The sequence below is a fragment of the Cololabis saira genome, chromosome 16 (genome assembly GCF_033807715.1).
Source record: "Cololabis saira isolate AMF1-May2022 chromosome 16, fColSai1.1, whole genome shotgun sequence".
NCBI lineage: Eukaryota > Metazoa > Chordata > Actinopteri > Beloniformes > Belonidae > Cololabis > Cololabis saira.
Genome location: NC_084602.1, coordinates 13,571,928 through 13,598,709, shown reverse-complemented (window position 1 = coordinate 13,598,709; position 26,782 = coordinate 13,571,928). Strand labels below are relative to the sequence as shown.

At 42.4% G+C, this 26,782-nt stretch overlaps 1 protein-coding gene across 1 annotated transcript in view; it reads left to right on the top strand.

Moving 5' to 3' along the window:
* Positions 1-18,233: 18,233 nt before the first annotated feature.
* Positions 18,234-26,782, top strand: part of hs6st1a (heparan sulfate 6-O-sulfotransferase 1a) — a 68,709-nt gene continuing 60,160 nt past the window's right edge. Inside the window, exon 1 of the mRNA XM_061742863.1 lies at positions 18,234-19,038. Coding sequence (XP_061598847.1) covers positions 18,536-19,038 — 503 coding nt within the window. The 5' untranslated portion in view covers positions 18,234-18,535. The remainder of the gene's footprint in view (positions 19,039-26,782) is intronic.

Below are 26,782 nucleotides of genomic sequence, written 5' to 3'. Positions count from 1 at the left end.
TTCTCAAGGCAAATGTTGACAGAGAAAATGGATATTGATTTCAATATTATTCTTTACCAATCACAGGACAATTCCCTCACAAAGGAAGTGTCCTTAATGTCTGCACTTTCTGCCCTGGGATGGAAGATTGGAAACCTTTTTCATGCAAAAGTGCAAACTTACGCATCGCTGTTAATTCATATTAGTTTTTGCATTGATTTCTCTGATAGATTTGTGTTTTAGTATCGCCTGTAAGCCATAGGTTATCATGCCAAAGTTATCTCCATAAATCAATACAGTGGCCATTAAGCAGAGGACGGTGGTTATGCTGACTGTGGTAAATAACCCCCTAATGAATAACAACTATCTTGTCTCACAAAAACATAAGACTATTCTTTTCTCTATGGACACATGTGGACTTCAATCCCTCGTGTCTGTGAGAGAGAATGAAGCTTTCAACCTGCCACACCCACTGGAAACATATATCCTCTGGAGGAGTTCAGGGGTCAACCTGTCACTGGAAAATAACAACTCTGGCGAGGGAAAAGTACACTCGGCGCGAGCACAGGCATTCAAAAATGTAAACACAGTGGAATGCTTGAGCACAGTCAGACGAAAGACACGGGGGGAGATTAAGGCCTGGGCATGTTTAAACGGCAAAAGTTTTCAAAACTTTTCAAAGGAAGATCAAAAATCTTTACAACTCCTACTGCCACACCTACTCACATCAGCATTAGCTTTCTTTGTCGGACTGACAGGTTAAGGCGGGTTAAGACGGTTTTTGGTGACTAATAGAAACTTTTGGGTCTTTGGGTGCAGTCGAGTAGTCTTTCTGAATTAGGATGGCTCCAAACTAAGGGAAATGATCCATAAATATTATAATGACGGGGATTATGAGATACAAGGAAACTTTAAATAGTCTAGAGTCTATAGTCTTTATTCATCTCCTTGATCCTAGGAAGGACTCCATCATCCTTTTAGAAAGAAAAGAAGATAATCCTGACTCCTAGCTATGCTCACAGAGTAAACTACAGTAGTCAACATTTGAAGTTAATCAAAACATTTCATCAAAGTTTTTTGTAAATGACTAGCAACTTCTTTGACCTTTATTAGAAGTAGATGGACAGGGAATGGATGGGGAGAGAGGGGAAGGACATGCAGCAAAGAGCAACAGCTCTCGACTGGAACCTGCGCTGCCTGCGCGAGGGCAATAACCTCTGGAGGTGGTGCCTGCTCAGCCCAGTGAGTTATTGAAGGCCCAGAGTGTCTATCGTTCTCAGTCGTCTCAGTGAGCAGCTGGTGCTGCTGTGGGCCCCTCCCCCGGACCAAGAGCTCTCAGGCGACCCAGGCAGGCACAGCAGGAGAGAGTTACTTGTTCCCATCATTCACACCACAAATGAATTTGCACATCTGCAAAGCCCCCTCTGGATGATCCTGCTCTGGCCCAGAGTCGTTGAATAATACTTGATGATTATTAATATCTACTTTGAAGTATCTGGCCTCATTCGAACACAATATGCATTTCCTTATAAGTATATAGAATGTACCACAACTTGTAACCTACACCTTTCAGTCCTGCTCTTGTGCTTATATGGTACTGTATAATTGCCGGGTTTAGCCTGGCCTCTGTAGAAGCATGCTGAAGACTAAGTTCAAGGATTTTTTTCCACCACTGGCTTAGGAAGAGCCCAGATGCTGCAGATCTTTATTATGCTTGCGTTTATCGTAATAAACCTTTTTATGCATTTAAAAGTTGGTGACCGAGCAATTCTTTAATCCTAATCCCAATCTAGGCATATCAACTTCTTATTAATTTATTTATAATAATAATTATTCAGTTTACAGGCCATTCAGGATAACGGAGGAGGGTTGGAATTAAAAAGAATTGACAAAAGAAAGTCATTTCTCCTATTACTTTGTTCCTCTCACCTACAACATCCATTAGAAGTACACACAAATGGTAAATTATGCAAGTTAGTAACTTCTGACAACTTTTAGGAGAGCCATAAGCTGCTTGTTTTACCATGATACCGACAGTGATACTGGGTAAAATGCTGTTTCCCTGAAGAATCCACTCCACCTGATCAACAAGAGAATATTTATGCTATGAAAAGCCGACTGGATTTTCCTGTTTCCTGTTTAGATGTGTTGCCGGGGGGAGTGCAGATGGGTGTTGGGCAGTTATGAATGAAATGTGATGCGCATTGTCTCCCAAGAGTATTAAGCTTCCTTCTAGGCAGATAATATTTACTTTGAGTGCTTAGTCGTCAGTATACTGAATTAATGATAGTAATTTAGAGCATGTGTCGGCTAAACTTGATTTTATTTTACATAAATTGTGTCAAATTAGTATCTTAGTCACAGCAGAGGGTTTAACAACAGTTGGATGCATAAAGGGACAAGAGATAGAATCTGTCTCTGTAATTGTCTTTGAAAACAAATGTTGACTTACAGGTAAAAGTTAAAGTAAAATGCACCAAATTGCAGGAAATGGTTTCTACTTCATTCAAAATTGTCTGGGGGGGCCAGGACCACACCAGTTGTTCACTACTGTAGTTAGAGTTCATACTTCAGTCATTCAGTCACACTTTCTTGGCTTTCCTACGTTCACTCACTAACAATAATGAAATAATGGTTTAATAATAGGGGAACACTAGGAAAAATACTGTGTGTGTATTGTATTTGTACTGGCAAATCAACTTCTCGCGCTCGCACCTCGTTTGTACTTGCCCTCATTTAATCCGGATGAAATGTAGAGCGTGAGATTACGGAGGTTCCCATAGGAATTAAATGGATTAATGGACACGAGTGCACAGAAACAAGGTGTTAGCGTATGTGAAATTGGATACTTTTTTGCAGCATAGTCATCTTTTCCCATGTTTCCCATCATGGGTCAGAGAAAGTGTTGAAATGAGAAAAAAAAAATAAGAGTTATTTTTTTCTCCCTTTTTCTTCTTTTTTCATTTAGTGAATTAATACAAGCCTGAAGGTGAACACCTTCAAGCTAACTCTGCAGCCCTGTTAGATTAGGGTAATACACAATTAATTTGCAAAAGGAAATGGCTCGTGATAGACTGTAATGGAGGCTAAATTTACGGCTTTAGCCATGCCACTGAATCAGCTGCATGAATTACCAGATCTGTGTGTGGTCCAGAAGATGGGTAAAACAACAAATGAAGGTGTTGCATAAAATTGACATCTCTCACAAGAACCTGTCATGCTGCCCAAGGAGAGTATATCCATCCATCCCTCCGCCCGTCCGCCCATCCGTCTGTCCATCCGTCCGTCTTTCTTCCATAGCCTGTATCCTCGCTGCCATCCCAGTCCATCCCACGGCCTTTGTGTATTTCAAACAATTAAATATTAAAAGTTCATGAGCAGAGTTATTAAGTCACTCAGGCACATTTCTAATTCAAAATTTAACTTGGTTAATAATACATTTGTGTTTTAAAAAAAATCATTATGGGGAGGTGTTGAGATGAAAGCGAGGTCATTGAAAAGAGCTAATCTCACAGGAGGGTCATGCTGTATATCTTGATTAATCATAGTACGGCCAAGACTGAGCTTCACACAGATTTATAATCACAACTGAAAATGCTTTTTCAAATTATCTTTCTTGCGACCTTTAACATCTTTAAATTCTATAACATACGTGTTGATAATGTAAACTCATCAACCAACACAACCTTGGGCAGATTACTGAACGGGAAGACAAAGTGACATACAACTGATATCACATTGTAATTCCAAGGAAACTGTCATGAAAAATGGAGAGAACTAAACCACGAAAAATGATATAGCACAATTATAAAAAAGAGAAGACTGAACACACACAAAGAACCAACCAATAGGTCTGAATGACCTGGCTGAAATAAATATATTTTCATTCATTCATTCATTCAATAGCAAAGTAACTGTTGCCTCACAGCAAGAGGGTTGCTGGTTTGAAATCTGGCAGATGTCTTTCTGTGCACAGTTCGCATGTTCTTGCTGTGATTGCATGGGGTTTTTCTGTGTACTTTTTCACCACCATCAAATGGTTAAGTGATGATTCCATGTAAACTGCCCACAGGAATGAGCGTGAGGTTGTGCGGTTGTCCATCTATAAGTGGACTGGCGACCTGTCCAGGGTTTACACCCTGTCTTTTTTTGCCTGCAGAGAGCTGCAACAGGCTCCGGTAGATCTCCATGACCTGGAGTAGGAATAACAAGTATAGATAACGGATAGATGGATGGGAGAAAGAAAACAACCAGAACTGACACAAAAGAAGCAACGAAATGAGTGTGATGCAACAGACGACTGTTGTGATACATTACATCAACACAGTTTTATATCAAGCCTGGTACACGTTCCAAAAGAGGCTTTGATCACCTTGTAATGTTGCTACTCTTCTCACACTTTAAAAAATGCTTTTGACATTGAGTTAGAGAAGCTTTTTTGGGCATTATTTCAACCCGTTCTTTCCAGACACAGATCCAAGGTGTGCAATGGCGTAGGGTTGTTTTTGTTACCTGAGCCATTTTCCTCTTCCTCATGCATGCCTTCGTAATGTGCACAGAATGTGGCTTTGCATATGTTTTCTTGTTGAAAAATGCATGTTTGTCCTCAGAAAAAGGTTTGTTTTCAACACGGCATTTGTTGTTCTAAAAGACTTTTCTCCTTAGTTAACCATCACGAGGACGGTTATAGAACCACCGTCGCAGATCCTTAGACTCGTTGCTGATGACAGTGAAGAGAGTGATCTGGAATACCGATTCACGTGACCACAGTACACGTGTGCTAATGAACCCCAAATGTCTGAGAGTCCATAGATAAAGCCTCCTCTGGAAAAGGTTTACAAAGGGCTTCTGTTTTGAATAGTCAGGTATCCGTCATTTAGCTGCTATTCCTGAGTATGTCCCTGCCTTTTAGTGCTTGACAGATGTTTCCCAAGTTGACCTACCGCCCGTGTGTTTATGCCAACTATGGTGAGCAATTTAGGTGTCAAGTAAAATGATTTTCAAAAATGAACCCCAAGTTTCCATTTTCCAGCCTTGTTAGCCAAACACGTTCAATATTCCGAAATGCAGTCATTCGAAATGGGTCTGGAGCCGCTCCCATGTCCACCAGCAGTGATCGTACACAAGTAATGACATCAGTGTAAGGCCTGGTTGTAAGCGGTAAATTTTACTGGAGCGTCCAAAAAACCCCTATTTAAAACAACCAAGATGGCTTCTGTCACATGTTTTTTTCTTCTCTCTCTCTGATTGGTCGACCCAGTGTCATCTCTCTGGAAATCAAAGTCGAATCCAGCACAACCAGATGAATTCTTTGCATCGGAGAGGAAAACAGTTAAAACGGCTGGCCAGGCTTTCCATTTCAGGGTTACATTTCTGTATTTTCTTACTGGGATGCATGATTTACAAACACTTTGCTATTTTATGCACCATACTCATACTCAGCAGCTGCCACCGGTGTGTGCATACTCGCTGTCACAAATGCATACTCTCTTGTGTGCACAGGCAAAATAGGTAATGTAAAAAAACAAACAAAAAATGCACACCTGTACATATGTGACTACACACCCGGAGAAATACAAACCAAAGCAGATGTGGAATGACTCACACGACAGCACCCTTTAAACTTCCTCTGGATTTCCGTAAAGAAAAGAAAAGCCTCAGAGACTGGAATGTTGGAAGTGCTCGCCGCCTAGTTTTGCTTTCTTTCTACAGCATGCACTTCCCCTAAGGCACTTCCAAAGAAAATATTTGTGTCTAAAGGATCAGAGAATAATTCATTTCGGGGCCTTGTGATGAATAAAGATGCCTCATTTTTCCCACTTAATTTCTGCCTGTTGTCTTCATAAGGAAAAAAGAACAAATCCGTAGTCAGATTCATGAAGAAAATGTGAGTGGCGCATGTATATGTGAGCGTTTTGGATCTGGGGGGGTCCAATACCGCCCTACTCTTGTTTTTGCATTTTTTGCACTCAGTGGTGTTTTGTCCTGGTTGCTGGCTGAATGCAAAATAAAGTACAAACAGAAGGAGCATGTCTGAACACGATCTCTATATATGTGTGTGTGTGTGAGTGTGTGTGTGTGTGTGTTTGTGTGTGTGTGTGCGTGTGTTTGTGGGGCAGATGTTGGTGCCTCTGAGTGGATTCCTACAAATCAAGGCAATGTTGGAAGAAAAAAAAGAAAAACTTATGCACTACAACTGACCCCAGTTTCAGCTGTGTCAACATTCGAGCCAGGTTCAATCCATTCACAAACTGTCTATTCATGAATACACCAAAACAAAATAATTGGGAGCATTTAAAGCCTCTCCTAGATGTATAAAATGTAATCGCGCGTGGGCGGGTCCATTTACTTGTCTCCCATGACACTTCAACACTTGTTCAATTGTCACAACGCAAACATCAGAGCTGGAATTTGCTCAACATTTTACATCTCAAGCTAAATAGAAACAGAAATGCAATGTTAACCTGAGAAACACAGAGGCAAGACTACCCAACTGAAAGCCTCTGGAAACACGAGGAAAACATCCGTCTAAAGAGGATCATTATACAAAAGCAACAATAAACTGGCTCTGATGATAAACAGACTGTCATATCTCTACACTGGAGCCAGAGGCTATCACTCTCTCTGACATCCATCTTCTTTAAGTAACGCTGCTCATAAATGCACCACGCATGGTGTGAGGAAAACACACACAGGACGGCATACAATCACACACAGACAAATGTAAACACGCGCATCACACACACACACACACAAACACACAGACATGGCATTAATATTCCAAGTTGCAAACACTCACATAACCACCAAAAATCTCCCAGTATTTAGTACAACAGGGTAAAGCCAGAGGCAAGGCACAAGTCATAATCGTGAGAGTGTTTAACAGCAGCGTGACAGGCGGATGCAGCTTCAGTGTAAGTAAAGCACATGTAAATAAGGAGGCTGAATTATTCAAGAGGTTGGCTCGCACATGCCGGCTGCCCTCCCTCGCTCACTGCCGATCACGCTGGGATAATCGCAGGAAAAACTGCTTTCTGTCAAGGTGCAATTGGTCCAAGCCACGACTGAGCCAGGCGTGCGTTTTATTGTGAGGGAAATGTTTAACCTGCATGACACAATTCAGAAAATTTGTTAAATTGGAGAAATTGAGCCACACGTTGTGCTCGGGAATGCAGCTTTTGTGCTGGGTGTGCCTGGGCTCTCACAGGATGTATTTTGTCAGTATGATCAAATCTCAGGGTGAATCATGTTAAAAGCAAGTAGTGAATAGTATTTCAATCAAACAAGAACTGCAGCATGACACTGAATTAAAAAATATAGTGTTCAGTAGGAGCTTTCTTTAGATTGAGCCTTATTTTCCTAAACCTAACCAACCGATGTTAAGGTTGTGGAAGCTTGGGTTTTGTTTCTCACCACAGAACCATACCTACCGTATTTTCCATACTATAGGGCGCACCTAAAAGCCTTTAATTTTCTCAAAAAGCGGCAGTGCGCCTTATAATGCAGTGCGTCTTATATATGATCTTTACGGTAATTTCTGTTACTGTAGTCAGGGGGATTGTAGTAGTTGGTGTCGCCAAAGTATTGGCGCTAAAAACGTCAGGAATCGTCACAAACGTTCAAGACGACAGCAGTGACGCTGACTTGCATAATGGCAACTTTGACGAGATGGTTTTTATTTTGTTAATAAAGTTTGACATACGGTACTTTTCTTCTTGTTTTTTTTTTTGCATTTGCTGTAGCATTTTGTAGCATTTCCTGTAGCGCAGCTCCATCAGGTAGATATGTAACTCAACCCCAGCCACTATAGTACAGTATTTTACCATATATTTAGTGCGCCTTATAATGTGGTGCGCCCTATATATGGAAAATTTTTAAAATATGTCATTCATTGAATGTGCGTCATATTTCTTACATATCTTAACATAACTAAGTACTGAAACTGAAAGCGTAGTACCAGCATTTAAAAATTGTTGGTCCAAGTGAGAAATGAATTGAGATCTCCTGGAGAGCATATTTAGTTGTCAGACCAGTTTCCCCTATCTGCTTCTCCTTCTGTTTTGAAAACAAAATAGTCCCGCAAAGAATGTCCCTGTACAGTACTCCGTGGTTTGACATTTGCAATGGATGCTCCCGTGTACGCACACGGATGAAAAATGCCTGACGTTATTTGACAAACTGAAAATAAAACGAGGTGAGACGTCGCTCTGGTCGCCAAGCTCCCTCCGGATACGATTAACGGCATTAGGAACGGGGAAAAACAACACTAAACATTCTGAAGTTTGAGTTTCTGTGCGTCTGAGATCGTTTTTAAAAGAGATATGAACACAGAGGCTTTAATTAGTTATGTTCAGCTTGAGTAAATCTACACTTCACAATATCACAAATTACACGAGCTGCACAACATTTAAAAATGACCCATAAAAATTCCATTAAATTTTAATCACAATTTCCCCTTAAAAAGATGAACAAATGGCAAACGATGCAAAGTGTATGTTTTAGAAGGAATCTGTAATTCGTTTTGCTTCGGTCCCTTTGACATGCAGCACTGAACCTTTGGAGTTTTGAGAAATTACACGTCTAAAGCATATATTTAGGCAATATTTAGAGTATAAAAAAGTTGAGGGTGTATAAAATCAAGCACCTCGCCATGCAGTCTCCATTTGCAAACATTTCTGATGCAAAATGGAATGCGACCTTTCATCCCGGCCGGATTTTCCACAGTAAGCTGTAAGTGAAGTAAAGAGTGTGTTTAAAATCACGGGTCGGGTCGGTGAGTGCTGTGGTGCACACAAGCGGCTACGGTTCTGCTGATCATATACCAGAAGGGTTTCTAACGTCCACTGGTGTCAGTGTAAAAGACAACAGCTGTGCGGTAGAGGCTTCGTGGCCGAGCGGCTATGTGCAAGCCTCGCATCACCAAGTCCAGCGAGAGCAATGCTCCAAGCAGTATGACAGACAGGGAGCGACTGATCAACACAACTTTCTAGTAAAAGTTTCTTCGTAAGAGTGGTGGGCGCGGTGAGGGGAAGAAGAAGCTGCTCTGAAATAATGAAACAAAAATTTGAAGGTCTGAATTCAGAAATAATGTCCTTTTGGTGCTTTGAAGTATTGGCTATGATTAAAAGGCGTGTAAACCATGCATGCTCAACCCAGTCTCACTAGAGAAAGTGTTGCAGCTACATTGGTCCACAGTGCAAAACAATGCACTCATAGTTTCTAACCCATGGTTAAATGCAGAGGTGGACAGAGTACTCGACCCCAGTACTTGAGTAAGAGTACAAATACTACTGGTCAAAATTTACTCCGTTACAAGTAAAAGTAGCTCAGTCAAAATATTACTCGAGTAACAGTAGAAAAGTACTTGCTTTTAAAGGTACTTAAGTATCCAAAAGTAAATGCTTTTAAATTTACTTTAAGTAAAAGTAAGAGTAAGAATAAGAGTAAATTTCTTATTTTCCACATCAGTAAATTACTATATTTTTTCTAAATTAATTTAAGGATCTTTTAACTCTTGTTTCTGAGAATTCGATGTTAAGTTGTTGAAAGCAGAGAGGTAGTTCTGCTTCGGCAGACACAATAAACAATTAGAAAATAAATGTCTGTGGTTTGTCTGTGCCCTCGTTTTTTACTCGGTCGAACTCAAACATTGAGTTAAGATACGGCCAAGGATTTTGTGAAAGTCCCTGCTCCGAGTCCGGCTCATGATCAGACTCAGACGACTCAGCGGATTGTCTTTCTTCTCCTGACGCAGGCGTAGCCATTGTTGTGGCTCTGTCTTGACTTGTTGCGGCTTTGTCTTGACAAACGCAGGCTACTTTGGCGGTATCGTTTTGAGGAGGCTTGACGTATTTCCGCTTTACGTACATCCCAGTGGAGAGCGTGCACTGTGTTAGGTCTCCTCCTTTGACAAAAACAGCTTGTGTCCAATAGGATTTTAGGGAAGAAGAAAAAAGAGCAGACCTGAAAGTAACAAGTACTTTTCAGCCTTCCTAGAAATTTACTCGAGTAAAAGTAAAAATATTTGTCTTGGAAATGTATTCAAGTAAGAGTAATAAGTACCAAAGAAATCTAATACTCAAGTAAAGTACAAATCCTCTGGATATGTACTTAAGTACAGTACTCAAGTAAATTTACTCCGTTACTGTCCACCACTGGTTAAATGTTACGCTTGTTGAATGCTGTGGAATAGCTGCGTGGTGGTTTGTTTTAATAACCCATCTTTATTGTGGATCGAACATAAACCAGCAACACAGGGTTTCTAATTACCTTGCTAAAAGGGTGGCCCACATCCCAAGCACCAACCATCTAACTTCCGGGTTGAAGCTCATGTGTTGCAGTTCCTCAAGTGACCACTAGAGGCTGGCTGCAAAAGCGAGTCAATCTCCACTGACTCGTGTTAAAATGTCCAACCTTAGAGCAGAAATAAAGATATTTATAACTATTTTGGTCTCAGTAGTTGGATTTCACACCCATGAAAACTCTGAAAGGAGAATGTATTTGACACAATAAATATATTTCTAATATGATTGATTGACAGTCAGCTCAGCCAATGGCTAGGCGTTATGACTTCCTCATCCGTAATTGTCATGCTGCCACGCTTAGTGAAGCAACTACCCGTTTGTATCAAACCAATGTCGGCTAAACGTGACTGTCATTTTTTATTTCGCCGCCGACAACATGTTAAACGGCACATCGTGGCAGGGATCCGCAGAAGCAGCTGGTAGCCAAAGCTAACTTTGATTGACACACGGTGGGGATGTTCCCATCAGCGAGCAACATGGCTGCACCCTGTACGAAAAAAAATAGGCTTCAAAGCCGCCCTTCAGAAACCAATGACCTAATGATCTACAGTCCACGCGTTATCCTTCTGTCCACGCTCACGTAAGCCCATGTATGACAAATGGTACGTGTGTACGAATAGAAACCAGGCCAAGTTGAGTCGAGCCGAGCTGAGATGAGTAGAGCCGAGTAGGTACTAGTGGAAACGTGCCATTTTTATTGCCTGACGTTGGGAAATATAAAGATTTAAGTTTTGAAACGGCCTAGTCAAATAACATAGCATTCAAAGGGGAGGTACGATTGCATGACCATAGAGGAAGATGTTTGAAGTTAATCATGCCGTGATTACAAAACACATGTGGCCGGGGATGGAGCTTCATCCCTGGAGAACCACATTCAGGAAATTCAGTATCATGTGTTCTGCTGTTATGCAAGCCTTGGACCAAACTACTGAGCAAGTTGTGAAATTTGATAGAGTGGTGGAAGGGCAAAAAGAGGAATTCAATCCATTTTGGTGCAAATCTGAGTCATGTTGTTTGAAAAGGCTAAACGGGCCACTCCCCTATTCAGAGTTGGTGCAACTAACCCCTCTCTCACGGTGGCTCTGGAGAATACCCAGACAAATCTCCGCTGGCTGTTTATCGTCCAACTGCAGACTTGCGTTTACAAACCTTTGATTGATAAGGAAGGAGCTTTACGAGACCAATTGCCTTCTTCAATCACCTACAGAGAGAATGTGGATCAAAATATGTGCAATAATTAAACTACATACCAGCTTATTACTAACGATGAAAGCTATGAGTTTTTAATAGTTAATTAGCAATGTTTGAAACAGTTAATTGTACATTAATGGTGCAATCACATGGATAGAGATCTAAATAGTAAATTAATAAAGCTGTGGATTAAAAGTTAGTTATGCTGCAGAGGAGGTAACCTATAGGAGTACTATTCACAAATACTTTTCTGCATTGTTTAATGTTTTTTTGTCAAAATTTGCCTTTTTGGAGGGCTGGAAAGGAGAGAAAATAATTAGTTATTTATATGTTATACCTGACCAAACTGAAATCTGCCTTTCATAAATTATACAATGACGGGCTTTCAAAGATCAACATCCAACAGGGAAATCATGGAAGCGAGAACTGTGAACAAGCACACAGGCAACTGCAGCCTGAATAAACACACATATCACATGATCCTCCACACAGAGACCACACAAAGTGGAAATATACCCTCATCTCTTTAATAATCTGCCCTGAGCCTCAACTAACTGAAGTTTGTTTTGGCTTTTTTACACGTTCAAGAGTGCTGATTGAGTTGATTTACTGATTTGACCCTTATGTGTGAAACATGGGAATCAAGTCTTGTAGCCAAGCAATATTGGATGCAAAGAGCCTTTTATCACAGGAAGAAATCTCCAAAAACAAATGCAGTAAGAGTAATCCTCTGAGATCACAAAATCACCTTTGGTGGTTCCAGCCTCATCTGAACTGCAGACGGCAGATTAACCATGTTTCTCTCTACTGTTCATAAGCATTTATCAGGCGGAACAACTTTAACAGGAACCTCCCTGGAATACCTATTCAAATGCAAGAGGGGTTGGTCTGCAGATAGCAGAAAGAGAAGAGGAGCAGTCCAACTCTTTCCTGCCCACCAGCGGGAGCAGCACCAGAAGCAAGTGAGCACAGGGCGAGGTTGATCTCATGGTTGTCGGGCGACACAACTTTCTTTTTCAACCAATTGATCTGAACCTGCTTGCTTACAAAGCAGTGGAAACTTTCTGTTTATCTGAGTAGCATGTGTTGGGAAACCGAAGCTGATCTGAAACAAGGAAGCATAAATTAGAAAAAAAGTCAGTGATTTCACAACTACGACAATGAATCACCATTTACTTTTTCTATTCTTCTTTTCTAAACCAACAAGAGTGAATATCCACTCATTTTGTTTAGAGAAAGAAAACCTCTGTGTACTTTAAAGTAATTAACTATTTCACAATTTGAAAACATTTCATGATGATAATATACTTTTGCGGTTGTATGATTTATGGCAATTGAATAAAATGAGAGCGCTCCCTGTAGACCTGGAGGTTTAAAGTTGTGATTGCTATATGAGCATTTGTTGTCACGTTTGGGTCAGTTTTAATGGTTATGTTGTGCTGAATCATGTTACTTTGATGGCATTATCTGGTTGCTGAACAAATACACCCACAGTTATAAATAAAGGGAGCTGAAAATGAACCTAATTTGTAGCCTCTCCTTGTTCACATGGAAAGTAAAGCGACAACTGCACAGAATAAACTGATGCATTTTTAAGTTTTAAACTCATCGCATGCACTTTCAAGAGATTTCATGATCTTCCTTTTGACTGTTGATGCAGGAAGCTCTAATGTTTTAGTGCGTTTAGATTTGACTTGACACAGTCAACCATTTAATTCTTTGTTGAAGTCCTATTTAACTGCTCAGTTAATTTTCTTCTCTCTGACGGGTTTCTCAACTGTCCATTTTGGGCCCATCATGTTTTCTGTATGCTACCATTGGGGTACTTTTTTTTTTTTTTAAGAAATACAATATGTCAAAAAAGAAAGAACATTGTTGTGTTTGGTCACTTAGATCAGATGGATCCCTCCGCTCTTGGCCCTTTGGGGGTCGTTTACTCATTCATTCGTTTCAAGCGTGGGTGTGATTTTGTCAAAACTAGCTTACTCCAGTTACAGCTGTTGGCCAAAGTGAAGCCACACTTATCTTATAATGATTTTGAAAAAGCCATACATGCTTTTATAGACACGCCACTGAGTTATTCTAATTCCTTGTATATTTAGAGAAGTCACCTCTTTGTCAACTTCAGTTAGTGCAGAATGCCGTCGTTCAGCTCTTAACGGGGACAAAAACGAAAAATACAAGCTTTCTGTCCATATTAGAATAGATTTCAAGATTTTTTTGTTTGCTTTAAAGGTTTTAAATAGTTGTGCTGTGTGCTTTTTTACCAAAACTCTACCCTAAAGTCATTTAGTTTTACTTGAAAGGGAACTATGATTTACCAAATGAGCATTGTGCAATGTCAAGGAAGACTTGACGCTACTGCTAAAAAAAGAAATCTGATCAAATGCTTGCAAAGAAATGCAGACTTTTTCAGTAGTTTTTCATTGATTACAGCCATCTGCAACGCATGCATGAGACACAAACCTTTCCGAACGTTGGACTAGCCCTTGGTATTTAGCACATGCAGACTACATGGCAACACATCTACTGATTTAAAGTAAAAAAGTACACTGTGGATGTTTGACTTATTGAGAAATAAACAGAACTGTTAAAAACAGAATTTCCTGGATCTCGGAAATTCTGAAAACCAAGAATAAATAAGTGCATCTTACCAACAAGTCCTCCAGACGTTTCAGCTTTTCAGAGGCAACAAATCTGAGACTAAGTTCATGAGTTTAGAAAAATGGGCTTTCCTTATTTCCATTTATTATCTATATTCACTTATCCCTGTTCAGGGTCACAAGGATCAGCTGGAGCCTATCCCGGGGCTGTGTGAGTGAAAGGTAGAACGACACCCTGGAGAGGTTGCTACATATAGGCAAAACAGCCATACATGCTCGCACTCATTCCTAAGAGCAATTCAGAATCATCAATTAACCAAACACACATGTTTTGGGACTGCAGGAGGAAGCCAGAGTACCTGGAGAAAACCCACACAGGCCCAGGGAGAACATACAAACTCCACACAGAAAGAAGCCTGCCAGGAGTTGAACAAGGGACCCTCTTTCTGTGAAGCAACGCGTTTTCCTAATTAACACAGCAACAACAAAAATTCACTTTTCCATTTAAAATACAGTTTCTGGTTCAATAAATGGCCCATACCAGTATATTTCTCCAGCAAAAATCCTGTTTTGTGCATTTTAGACTAGATGACGGCTTGTAAATGAGTAATATTATTATTATTCCTAGGTAAAGCAAAACCTGAGTTTGACATGACAAGCAAGTAAACAGAAATAACATGAGACAATCCTGACTCCCTAAATTTCCTTTGGGGATTAATAAAGTATCCATCTATCTATCTATCTTATCACCGTGTAGGTAGACTCAGATTCACATTCAGATTCAATTCAATTCAATTTTAATTCAATTTTATTTATATAGTGTCTAATACAACAAAAGTTGTCTCTAGACGTTTTCCAGAGACCCAGAACATGAACCCCCGAGCAATTATTACATAAACAATGGCAGGTAAAAACTCCCCTAGTGGGAGAAAAACCTTAAGCCAAACAGATGGTTATTCAGACGACTTTATTAATCCCTTTGGGGGATTCCCTCGGGGAAATTGACATCTCCATCTCACACACACAACACTGTCATTTACAAATCAAACACCCCAAAAGCCAAACACCCATATAAAGATAAAAAGATAAGAAAATTAAAAATAAAAGTAAAAGGTAAAAACAAAAATAAAAATAGAAAGTGCAGTGCCATAAAAAGAATTATAAGGATAGAAAAAGTGTTGTGTACCAAGTTATTGCACTGTCCTGGTTATTGCACAGTCCGGTTTGTTGTTGGTCACTGACCCGCCACAGTCCCTGTTCTTCAGGTCTTCTTTGCCCCTTCTTTTGGTTGTTGTTTTTTTTTAAGATAAATAAATGATAGACAAAATGAGGCATTTAAAGCAAAAATAAATGAAAAAAATGTATTGAGCTGGGTGCATCTTTTCATTTGTAGACAGCAAAAAAAAAAAAATACACAGAGCAATACTTCTACTAACGCGAGTAGGGTTGCCAACTCCCTGTAAAATAAATAAGGGACACCTCGTCGGCAGGGCCGGTCAATCCGATTGCCTTCACCCTTCCTGCCCTTTTTTTTGTGGGTGAAACGATTTTTTAAATATTTGACTCGAACCTGAATTGAATTAGATGCATGTTTTTGAATGCCATGAACACATAACAAACTAATTATTATCCCACTTTAATAAAAAAACTTGAATAAAATAAGTATCTTTCTTAAACAGAAACCTGTCCGGCTTAACTTAAAATTATATGAATTAATATAATAGAATAGAAATAAAGCAGAACATCCATTCTGTAATAAAAGTGCACATTTTTAGTGCAATAACAAAAGAGCAAACAGAAAGCCTGTAAAAAAAAATATGGCCTTTGAGGCACATATTTGAGCCTCAAAGGCCATGACTGTAGGCTACAGTTGTAGTAAAACAGAAAAAAAATAACTTATGAACTCAACAGCTCAATGCCATTTTCCATTGGCATTTTATGACTATTTTTGGACTCTCACAGTAATACGGGACAAAGTGCGTCCCTTTTCAGCTCAATACGGGACGACTCTGTTTTCAAGGGACGGTTGGCAACCCTAAATGTGAGCGTACTTTTTTTTAACTTTATGTAAAAGAATATACAGGAACAGTATACACATAGAACACATGTGCCAGGGGTGATGTTCGTTATTCAAGAAGATTATACATATTATACAAGTCTACGGTTTTAATAGCCTTTTCATTTGTTGATTTAGTGATTAGTTTTAAGTAAAGTTCCATTTCTTTCTGGAAAACATAAAAGCAAGGGGTTTTCTTTGAAAATGTACTCTTATGAATATGAAATTTGGCAAGAAATAAAAACAGATTTATCAAAAATTAACATTTTCCTTCTTTCTTAGAGAAACAATGGAAACAAAAAATAACATTTTCCCAATGTAAATTAAAATCTATAGCGAAAGGGTCAATAATAAATTTGCTAATATCTGCCCATAGTTTTTTCGAATGAGAGCAAAGCCAGAATAAATGAACAACTGTTTCTGGATGTAAATTACAGAAGGAACAGTTCGTATTAATGTCCTTTTTAAATTTCTGCATGTAATGGCTAGCAGGATAATATTTATGTATGATTTTGTAAGAGACATCCTTAACCTTATTTGTGATTAAAAACTTGTTAGGAAGCATCCAAGTTTTTTTCCAATCAATATGATCTGTGAAACGATTCCAATAAACAGTAATATTAGGGGTAGCAACAATATCTTTTTGAAATAAGGCACGTACCCTTTTATTATTATTCTTTTGGGTCAGTGAAAAACATATTTTACCTCAGAGTCAGTTGAGAATGGGACAGACACATTTCTAGACGAGAAAGTACAACTGTTTTTAAAAAGCATTAAGGTGCCTGATGGAATAGCATTAGCGACAACTGAAAATTCTTCAGGAGTTACACGAAGTTACAAATCAGTAACATCAGCACAAGCAGTTTCCTATTATCTAAAGTCTGATTTATGGTTCCGCGTTACACCAACGCAGAGCCTACGGCGTAGGGTACGCTGTAACCCCACGGCGTAGGCTCTGCGTCGATTTAACACAGAACCATAATCCAGCCTTTAACCCTTGTGTTGTCTTTGGGTCAAGGGAGGGTGAAGGGAGAAAAGATGGAATGAAGGAAAGAAGGAAGTAAGGAAGAAAGGAGAAAAGAAGGAAATAAGGAAGGAAGTAGGAAAGGGAGTAAGGAAGGGAGAAAAGATGGAAGGAAGGGAGAAAGGAGAAAAGTAGGAAAGAAGGAAGTAAGGAGAAAAGTAGGAAAGAAGGAAGAAAGGAAGAAAGGAGAAAAGAAGGAAATAAGGAAGGAAGTAGGAAAGGGAGTAAGGAAGGGAGAAAAGATGGAAGGAAGGGAGAAAGGAGAAAAGTAGGAAAGAAGGAAGTAAGGAGAAAAGTAGGAAAGAAGGAAGAAAGGAAAAAAAGAAGGAAGGAAGTAGGAAAGGGAGTAAGGAAGGGAGAATAGATGGAAGGGAGAAAAAAAAGGAGAAAAGGTGGAAGGAAGGAAGTAAGGAGAAAAGTAGGAAAGAAGGAGGTAAGGAAGAACGGAGAAAAGAAGGAAATAAGGAAGGAAGTAGGGAAGGGAGTAAGGAAGGGAGAAAAGATGGAAGGGGGGAAAGAAAGGAGAAAAGATGGAAGGAAGGGAGAAAGGAGAAAAGTAGGAAAGAAGGAAGTAAGGAAGAAAGGAGAAAAGAAGGAAATGAAGGAAGTAGGAAAGGGATTAAGGAAGGGAGGAAAGAAAGGAGAAAAGATGGAAGGAAGGGAGAAAGGAGAAAAGTAGGAAAGAAGAAAGTAAGGAGAAAAGTAGGAAAGAAGGAAGTAAGGAAGATAGGAGAAAAGAAGGAAATAAGGAAGGAAGTAGGAAAGGGATTAAGGAAGGGAGGAAAGAAAGGAGAAAAGATGGAAGAAAGGGAGAAAGGAGAAAAGTAGGAAAGAAGGAAAGAAGGAAGTAAGGAGAAAAGTTGGAAAGAAGGAAGTAAGGAAGAAAGGAGAAAAGAAGGAAGGAAGTAGGAAAGGGAGTAAGGAAGGGGGAAAAGATGGAAGGGAGGAATGAAGGAAGTAAGGAAGAAAGGAGAAAAGAAGGAAGGGACCCTATTGGTCAAACCGGCGGTGACGCGTCCGTGACGTGTCGACCAATAAATTAAAGTGAGTTTCCCTTTACTCGGGCTTTCAGACGGGGAGCGAGCTGAGCCGTAATGAGCGCTGCTGCGGTGTGTTGACTGGGGGAACCAGCGGAAAGTAAACCGGGGGAGGGTCTGCTGCAGCAGGGCTGGGGTAGGAGGAAGAGACCCCCCTTTTCAACGGTGTCGGAGAGCCATGGTCCCCGCTGGCCGCGGGAGGAGCCGCCGCTGAGCCCCGGGCAGCAGCAGCGGGAGCAGCGGGAGGAGCGGCAGCAGCACCGCCGGCATGCAGCTCCCCGCCGCCGGCCCGAGCGGGGCATGGTAGCGCGCTGCGGCCGCCGCTGCAGCCGGACACGACCATGGTCGAGAGGAGCAGCAAGTTCTTGTTGATCGTCGTGGGCTCCGTGTGTTTCATGCTGATCCTGTACCAGTACGTGGCCCCCGGGGTGATCAGTTTCGGCTCCCCGCACGGGTACTTGTTCGCGGAGGAGGACGAGGGGGACATCTTCCCCACGCCGGACCCGCACTACGTGAAGAAGTACTACTTCCCCGTGCGGGACCTGGAGAGGACGGTCGACTTCCAGATCAAGGGGGAGGACGTGATCGTGTTTCTGCACATCCAGAAGACGGGGGGGACCACCTTCGGCCGACACCTGGTGCAGAACGTCCGCCTGGAGGTGCCGTGCGACTGCAGACCGGGCCAGAAGAAGTGTACCTGCTACCGGCCCAACCGCAAGGAGACCTGGCTCTTCTCGCGCTTCTCCACCGGCTGGAGCTGCGGCTTGCACGCCGACTGGACCGAGCTCACCAACTGCGTGCCGGGGGTCCTCAACAAGAAGGAGAGCAAGCAGAAAACACAGCGGTAAAGGCGCCTTAATTCTCCCTGCAGAGCCGTGACAAATGCATGTGTACTGAGCCCCAAAAACTCGTGCATGCACTGCAACTTTGGGTTAAAGGCTGGATTATTTATGGTTCTGCGTTAAATCGACGCAGAGCCTACGCCGTAGTGTTACGGCGTCGCCGCGTTCTCTACGCCGTAGCTTCTGCGTCCGTGTAACGCGGAACCATAAATCAGCCTTTTTTTGCAGCAGTGAAACCTTTAAACCAGGTGATGAAGCGATAAAGTTAGTGTAAACTCAATCAGATTAATAATTTTTTTTAAAAAGCCACAATTTTTAACCCAATCCCACTTCTGAAAGATCTTGACCTGACAGAGCCTTTCCATCTGCTTGAGGCCAGTAAAAAAAATTATCCTGATTTGTCCCCAAAAGATATCATCTGGTGTGTTATTTCATGGTGTAATAGCCCTTTAATTTGTCCCTCTTCTCATGGATGCAGCTGGTCTCTTATCTTGAAACAAAAGGTCTTCTCTTCTCCGGTCGGGATGGAGGTCTCGGATAAATGCATCCTCCTGAAATAGACGGTTGATAATGGAGACAAGCAGACAAATGCTGATTGACATTTCTACACTGCGCTGTCACAAATCCCACGGGAGCTCAACAGTGCCCCTGACATTTGTTGATGGGTGCCGGTATCAGGGTGCCCACCCTCCCGAATCGCACACTGAGATCTGGCTAAATTAACTTGGAAGAGTGTGTGGTACGCCCAGGCAACATTCCCACTCCATAATAATCCTTTGTTTTGACTGAAAGGCACCCAGACATGAGATTTCCATTAAGGTGTAACCCATTTTTTCCCCCCCCCTACGCCTCCCCATTGTTGCAGCCCACGTATTGCATCCCTCACACCGAAATATTGACGGCCGTGTCAACTTCCATTTCACTGCACCCCTTGCGGTTGAAGGGTACGCTTGTAGAATGGGATATGTGCCTTTTGTGTTGCCCGAGCTTGGTCAATACTTTTATTTTTGCTACAAATGATCAATAGGACAAAGAGGGTTAAAAAAAAAAAACAACAACAACAAAAAAAACCTGGGAATATGTCTGTCTGTCTGTCTGGGAGCCAGACTCGACGGGGATGTGAGGCCGGCTGCTCTGCTTCCCAGGGCAGCTCAAACTGGGGGGATCAGCGCTGCAGGCTGGGCAGGGCAGGGCTGGGCCGGGGTGGAGGGGGAGAGACAGAGGGAGGGAGAGAGGAGGAAGAGGAGGGGGGGGGCCCTGCAGGGGTTTGGCTCCGCTCTAATCCGGGTGATTATTACCGCTGGGACACACACACATACACACACACTGGCTGTGGTATTTGCTGCTGGCGTCAGTCCTGACTCCTGTGGTTTCTCCCGGTCAGAGGTGATAACGCGTTCGTCCATTCTGCGTGGCCAGCCGAGATATCACAGTGGATGCAGGATAAACGGCCTTTCATCACTTTTGTGAGCACTGTTTCAAAGCCCAAACTTGTTTGGGGTGTGGGGTTGTGTGCGGCGTCCTGTGATTTGTTTGCACCTGAAGAGGCCGAGCCAACGGAAAGACGGGGCTCGGGGTAGAAAGGCCTGTGTGGTTTTTTTTTTTACGGGAGTGTGAGCCCAGCAGAGGAACAATCCCCTCTCTTAAGTTTAATCAACTATCCGATCAGTCCTGACAAGACGGTGGGGGGGAAGGAACTAAAATCTTAATAACACCCTGGGGACAAACAGTTCACACTCATACATACAACAGATGCTGGAAACGCATTCTCGCATGCGTTCCTCTTGCTGTCACGTCCATGTTGGTTTCTTTTTTCTGTCTCATTGCCTCTTTTTCTCTTAATATGCTTTTGTCTGCCGCACTCTTTGTTCTGTCGTGTCATTGAGTTAATGAAAGGAGCATTTGTCTGCAGGGCAGCGGCATGCGCGTCAAAAGAGGGACACAAAAGTGCAGAAAAGATTATCTCAGTTTCCAGGATGGACTTTAGGTGGAGCAGTGCGCACGAGCTTTCAGAGCCGACGTGCACGTTGTGAATGTGTTGGAAATGTATGGCGCGTGACTGCAGTTCACGCGAACGCGTCTGCTCGATTTTTGGGAGGAAGTGGTTCAGAGATAAATATGTTCTTATGAGAAGAGAAAGGCGCTCATCCAGAAGTGTTCGACCACATAGCGGCGGCGGCGGCGGCGGTCCTTGAGCTCAGATCCATCATCTCTCTCTGCAGCTTGTGTTCTCAGCCAGCTGTCAAGTGAATTTTACACAAACGTTCAAATGCTGCTGGGAAAAAAATAATATTCAAGTGTGAACGGGAAGAGCTCCATGGAGTGGATCGAGGCACATAAACATGCCTCCTGACTGTCAAAAAGATGCCACAGACAAAACCAGCAGAAAACATTTCAATTTTAGTCATTTGCTTTGACATGTATTGTCTTTTTTCTTTTTTTCTTTTTGTTACTTGATGGTTAGGATAAAGAAATATGGCAATGGTCAGGTTGTTTCAATTAAGAATTGGAAAAACAACTAAAGATAATAAGTTCATTATGTAACAAAATCACATTTGATCACTTTTATAGTAAAAAACAAATGTTAACACAACAAAATTATCAAAATTTATCGTCACATTTGATAATCAACCAATCAGAGGGGAATTATGACAGTTGTGATTATGTTTTTAATCTAAAATATGGTTTAATTCTTGTGTTAACCAACCAGCTGCACAATAAATGCAGAAGAAACTTTTCTTTTTTTTTTTTTTTTGGATGCAGAATAAAAAGCAGCTTTCTCCAAGCTCAGCTGTTATGGCTGGATTATTATTGATTCCACGGATGCATCTGTTGCTCAGTTTCTTCAAAATGCTTTTCTTTCAACGGAGCGGAACAACATTGATCGAGAGGCTGAGGAAATCAGGCTGAATGAGGAGCTTTTGGAAATTCGGTACATCCTAAATTGCAAGGGAGAATCCTGCTAGGACGGATCAGCCCTGGGCACGGTGATGAATGTGTCAGCTTTAGGGGAAGGTGCAGTAAGAGGGAGCCGGCGAGCGGCGAGATGAGGACTGCGTAATAGGAGAGACAGGTCTGCCTTTGATCGGTGATTAGATGAGATTGAGATGAACGGTGGCGTTGTGGGAGAAAGGAACTCACGCACTCAGCCGAGCGCCGCTCGGAGTGAATTTGTCATCTTCAACATCCTATATTAGATTTAATGTTCTTCGCCGGTCCCGTGGGACGCACTAATTCAACCACGCACACACTAATGAGTGTGTGACACAAACAGACCCTAATGCAAGCTCTAAGATATGCGACTTGTAATTGGTTAAGGAGGTTCCTATCACTTTACTCAAATTAGAGCTCCACTTTCTGATGGTGGATGCCATCTGTCCTGTGTAAGTGCATACATTTCATAACTATGTGTGTGTGTGTGTGTGATTAATCCATGTGTGTCATAGGGGTCTTAGTAAGCAAAGTGATGGAGCTAATTTTACAGCCTCTATCTCAGTCCTCACTCCCTGATATATATTTTTTTTCTCCCTTCATCTCGTCCTCTCCCGCCTCCTCTTCATCCCCTCTGTTTGCCTCCAAAACACTCTCCCTCCCTCTCCTTCCCTCCGTCCTTCCATCCAACGATGGTGTCACTCTATAATCAAACAGCAGGCTTGCTTTCCGCTTGGTGGCTTTATGGCTGGGGGCTCTCGCTCCGTCTCCCTGCTTCACTTTTCCCACTCTCCTCCTCTTCTCTCTTGTCCTCCCTCCACTTCTGCCCCTCTCGCCTTTTTTTTTTTCTCTTCTTCTTCCCCTCCTCTGCCATCTTTCTCTCCCTCTCCCTCCAAGCGTGACTACAGCATTAGAGGAAATGTCTTTTCATGGAAGATTTGCTGCAATTTCCAAAATGGCTGCTTTGCCTAATGGACAACTGCCTTGGTTCTAATGAATGATTACATGTATGAGTATTTGAGGGGGGGTGGGTGAAGAGCAATACGAGGAAGAGGATGGGATGACTGTGGGACAAGAGGGTGACTGTCAGGGAGTGATGGAAAACATAAAAGATGCAGCAGTGAAAACATTTAGTTTCATTAGTGGGGAGGGGGCCAGTCAATTAGCACGGTTGTCAGGAACGGGGCATTCCTCCTCTTTCAGCGGGTCTGTTTCAGATTCACAGCACAAATCAGTGCACTCTCAGATGTCTGTGCATGAATGCGTGTGCGTGCGCGTCCGGGAGAGGCTGCGTGTGTTAGCGGCCGGCCGGCGGGATGCCTTCAGCCGACCAGCACAAGCCCGAAATCCCGATGCCACTTCAGGAAGCCGCAGAGGCAGCTCCGGCTGATTGGCACGTAGCACGAATGTGAAGTGCGCGTACGTTCACACTCGTGCGTTGCCGTGCAGGTCGTTGCTAATCCAATCAGATTAACCAAGTTTAAGCGCTGGCGGCCATGCACTCCAAAGCGGGTTACGTGCGCTCATCCTGCAGCTACGCTCCAGCGTTTCCAGCAGAACAGTCGCACAACTCACCAGCCAATTGTCCCTTTCATGTCCACCGAGCTCCCAGCAGCCTCTGTGAAGGGACCAGGCTGCTGTTATGATGAAAACCAGGCTCCAACAGCGTTTCAACATCGTGTCCGTGCCGATTTATAGGAATTCTTTAGGAAAATCTTGCAACATATGGGTTATACCAATCTCATGACACAATGTATTATGGGTAAAATGGTCCACAGCATTACAGTTTCACAAAAAATGTTCAAAAACTGTTCCATGACAACTAATTTTCTCTTGTAAATATAGGAACTAGGCATATGTTTTGGTGACTACGTCAGCTTGGTGAAATGTCTGCTCAGCATTTCTCCATACGACATGGTACATGTCGGACACTGATGTGGACACTTGTAGGGAGGAAGAGGGTAGGGGGTGCCATTCTTTACAGACTTTCATGCTCAAGGCCATGGGATTGACACCCATCCAACAAGTTTTCCATTTTTCATGCTCCTTTCACTTTTCCACCTCACTCCCACTGTGCACTTGCATGTCTAAATATTGGTGGATCTAGAAATTAGTAGATTATAGGATACTGTAATCTTGGATGCTGCCGAACACACAACCTACTCAACCAAATTTCCACCAAGGTCGCATTGGGCGTGCCCCCCCCCGAGTATTTTGTGACCTGATGCATTGCTGAATTTTGTTTTGTTTGCTGAAAACATCGTCAGTCTAATGGATCTTTCACCAGACGCAGTATCATATTTGTCAGCCCATTCTGTCATCGGTTCGGTTTGTATATATTTGAAAGCTCGAATGAACATAAACAGGAAATAAAGTGAGAGAGAGACACAGAGAGAGAGCGAAGCAACAACACGCAATAAAAGTCCAATCTGAAAGCATGTGTGCTGATGTGCCGTGAACCCTGACCCCCGAGCTATATCAGCGTTAATAAGTAATGGGAGTCTTTCATCTCGGCTTTTGTCGCGTCTGATGATAATCACCTGCGTGCGTCTGTTAGTCCACCCACCGACAGTCGTTCCATCGGTAGAATTGGTGGCAATTCCCCGAGCACCGAAATATAAAGGCATAACATAAATCAACATCCGCACAATATATTCTTTTTTTAAAAATATTTAATACATTATAGATTTAAAATCTAAGATTAAGTATAGTTGTTGGGGGAAGCCACACGTTTTATACAAAGTTCCTTTAGGAACTGGTGGAATTGGCCCTTTTTTGCGACCAATGGAAGATCAGTGAAATCCTTTTATGTGCAATTTAGCGGATAACAAGTGTTGATTCCAAGTTTTAACCAATCACAAGCCCATTAAGCTGTTACTTTTACACTCGAACGATACCTCAAATTTAACTGAGTCTCAAATTCAACTTGATCGTCTTGTTGATGATACCGCACAGCAAGCGGCCCGTCAAGTTTTACGCCCTGCCAATCACGGTGTAGTGAAAGGACGGTTGACTCGCACGCATCGTCACACATAAAAGGGGTGAGCTATGTCCCCGACATGTTTTCTTCTTTTCAGTAGCTAGAGCTGAGTGTTGACAGGTCTTTTTCAGCAACGCCACTGCTGCCTCTTAACTACGGGAGTTCAGCACGAGTTCATTCCCAGGTCAGCCCAACATATACCCCAGCGCCACAATGCAAAGTTTGGACTTTAGCTCCAGAAAGTATGTGGTTACCTCTGTTGGGCCCCTCGCTTCGCATGCGAGGCTTCGGTTTGCCTCTGCAGACATTCTGCAGCAGACAACGGTTTGGTTCTGTTTGATTAAGGATGCTAAATGGCCTGATTAAAGCTAAACTGTTGATGTTGGGTTTTGTAAATAGGAGCATTGCAGTCACCGTAGAAGGAGCATTAATCTGAAACTCGCCAGAGCACAAGCCAGTACGGTCAAGTTGAGTTAAGGCTATTGTAGACATTGATTTGCGCCAGCTGTTTTCCCCTCAGTGAATTTTAAAGAGAGAGGAAGACGACTGTCTCCGTTGGTGGTCTGCGAACGGTCAGCTCTGTCTGTCAGGGATTTATCATTAATTGATAAAACTTGACTGACACTGACATAGAACAGTGCCCCCCCCACTGATCTGGGTGTAGGCTCGTCATAGTGGACGGATCGAGAGACGGAAAAGAAAGAGAGTGATGTGTTTCTTAATCGCTGCACAGTCTTTGTGACTCTCTGTGCCGCTCTTTCTGTTCCCATCCTCTACAACTGACTGTCAAATGTCAACCCGCCACCGCCACCACTGAGTCGACTCAGCGGCCCTGTGGACAAATAACCGTGCGCTGAATGATTAGCAGACATTTCTATGGTTGGTAATTAGGGCCGCTACGCAGCAGCAGTTCCGCCAACAGGATTACAGCCTATTGATTATCCTAACCTAGCGTTAGCTGTGCTAGCTAAAAGGGGCTGAGTGATTAGTGGGCATTTCTACAGCAGTTAATGAGTGGTGCTGAAGAATGCTATGGTATGCTATCCATGAGAATGGGATTACAGTCTATTAATCAGACAAGAGGGCTCACAGAAGTAATTATCCGGCCTTGCAGGAAAGTCGCTGCGTCCGTGGCAGATTCTCCTGCCCGATTTCTAAATTTGGTTCAGCCTCGTCTCAGTTGTCTGGTCCCTTCGCTGCACATCGACCCCTGGTGTCTGTCATACTTTGAGAACCCTCACCCTTACGATGCCTTATTCCTTGACTGCCCTCCTCATCTTTCCTCCCTTTCATGTACTCCTCCCGTCTGCAGAGACGGAGAAGGATGGAGAGAGAGACATCCTCAGGGACTGCTCTGTGCATCCATTAACGGGGCAGCGTCTTTTCATCTCCCTGGATATGACAAGCCCAGACAGGATGTAGTCCCCCCCCACCCTGAGCCTTTCCTCTTCTCTCAATCTGAACTTGTCTCATTTATTTGTAAAGCAGAAAAGAAATGCATTAAAAACATTTTTTTTTTACCTTTTTTGAATAAAAGCTCATGAAGTTAATTTGCGAGTGAGTGATGGCCGAAGGAGGTGTGCGAATGGTGAGAAGACGCTGACAAGCATGTTAATTGAATTGTGGGAAAAATGCAAAGCCTGTTCTGCCTCTTTGAATAAAGGGGAGGAGTTTCAACTCATGGGGACAGTCGCCTTTTCTTTTTTTTGGACACACACACAAACACAGTGGGCTAACTTTTACCAAATCCCAGGAAGAAACAACGTCAGCGTTGTCCCTGTCCATTCCTTCACAATGTCTTTTTTCCATAATGCGACCCCAGGATTGTGGTGTCT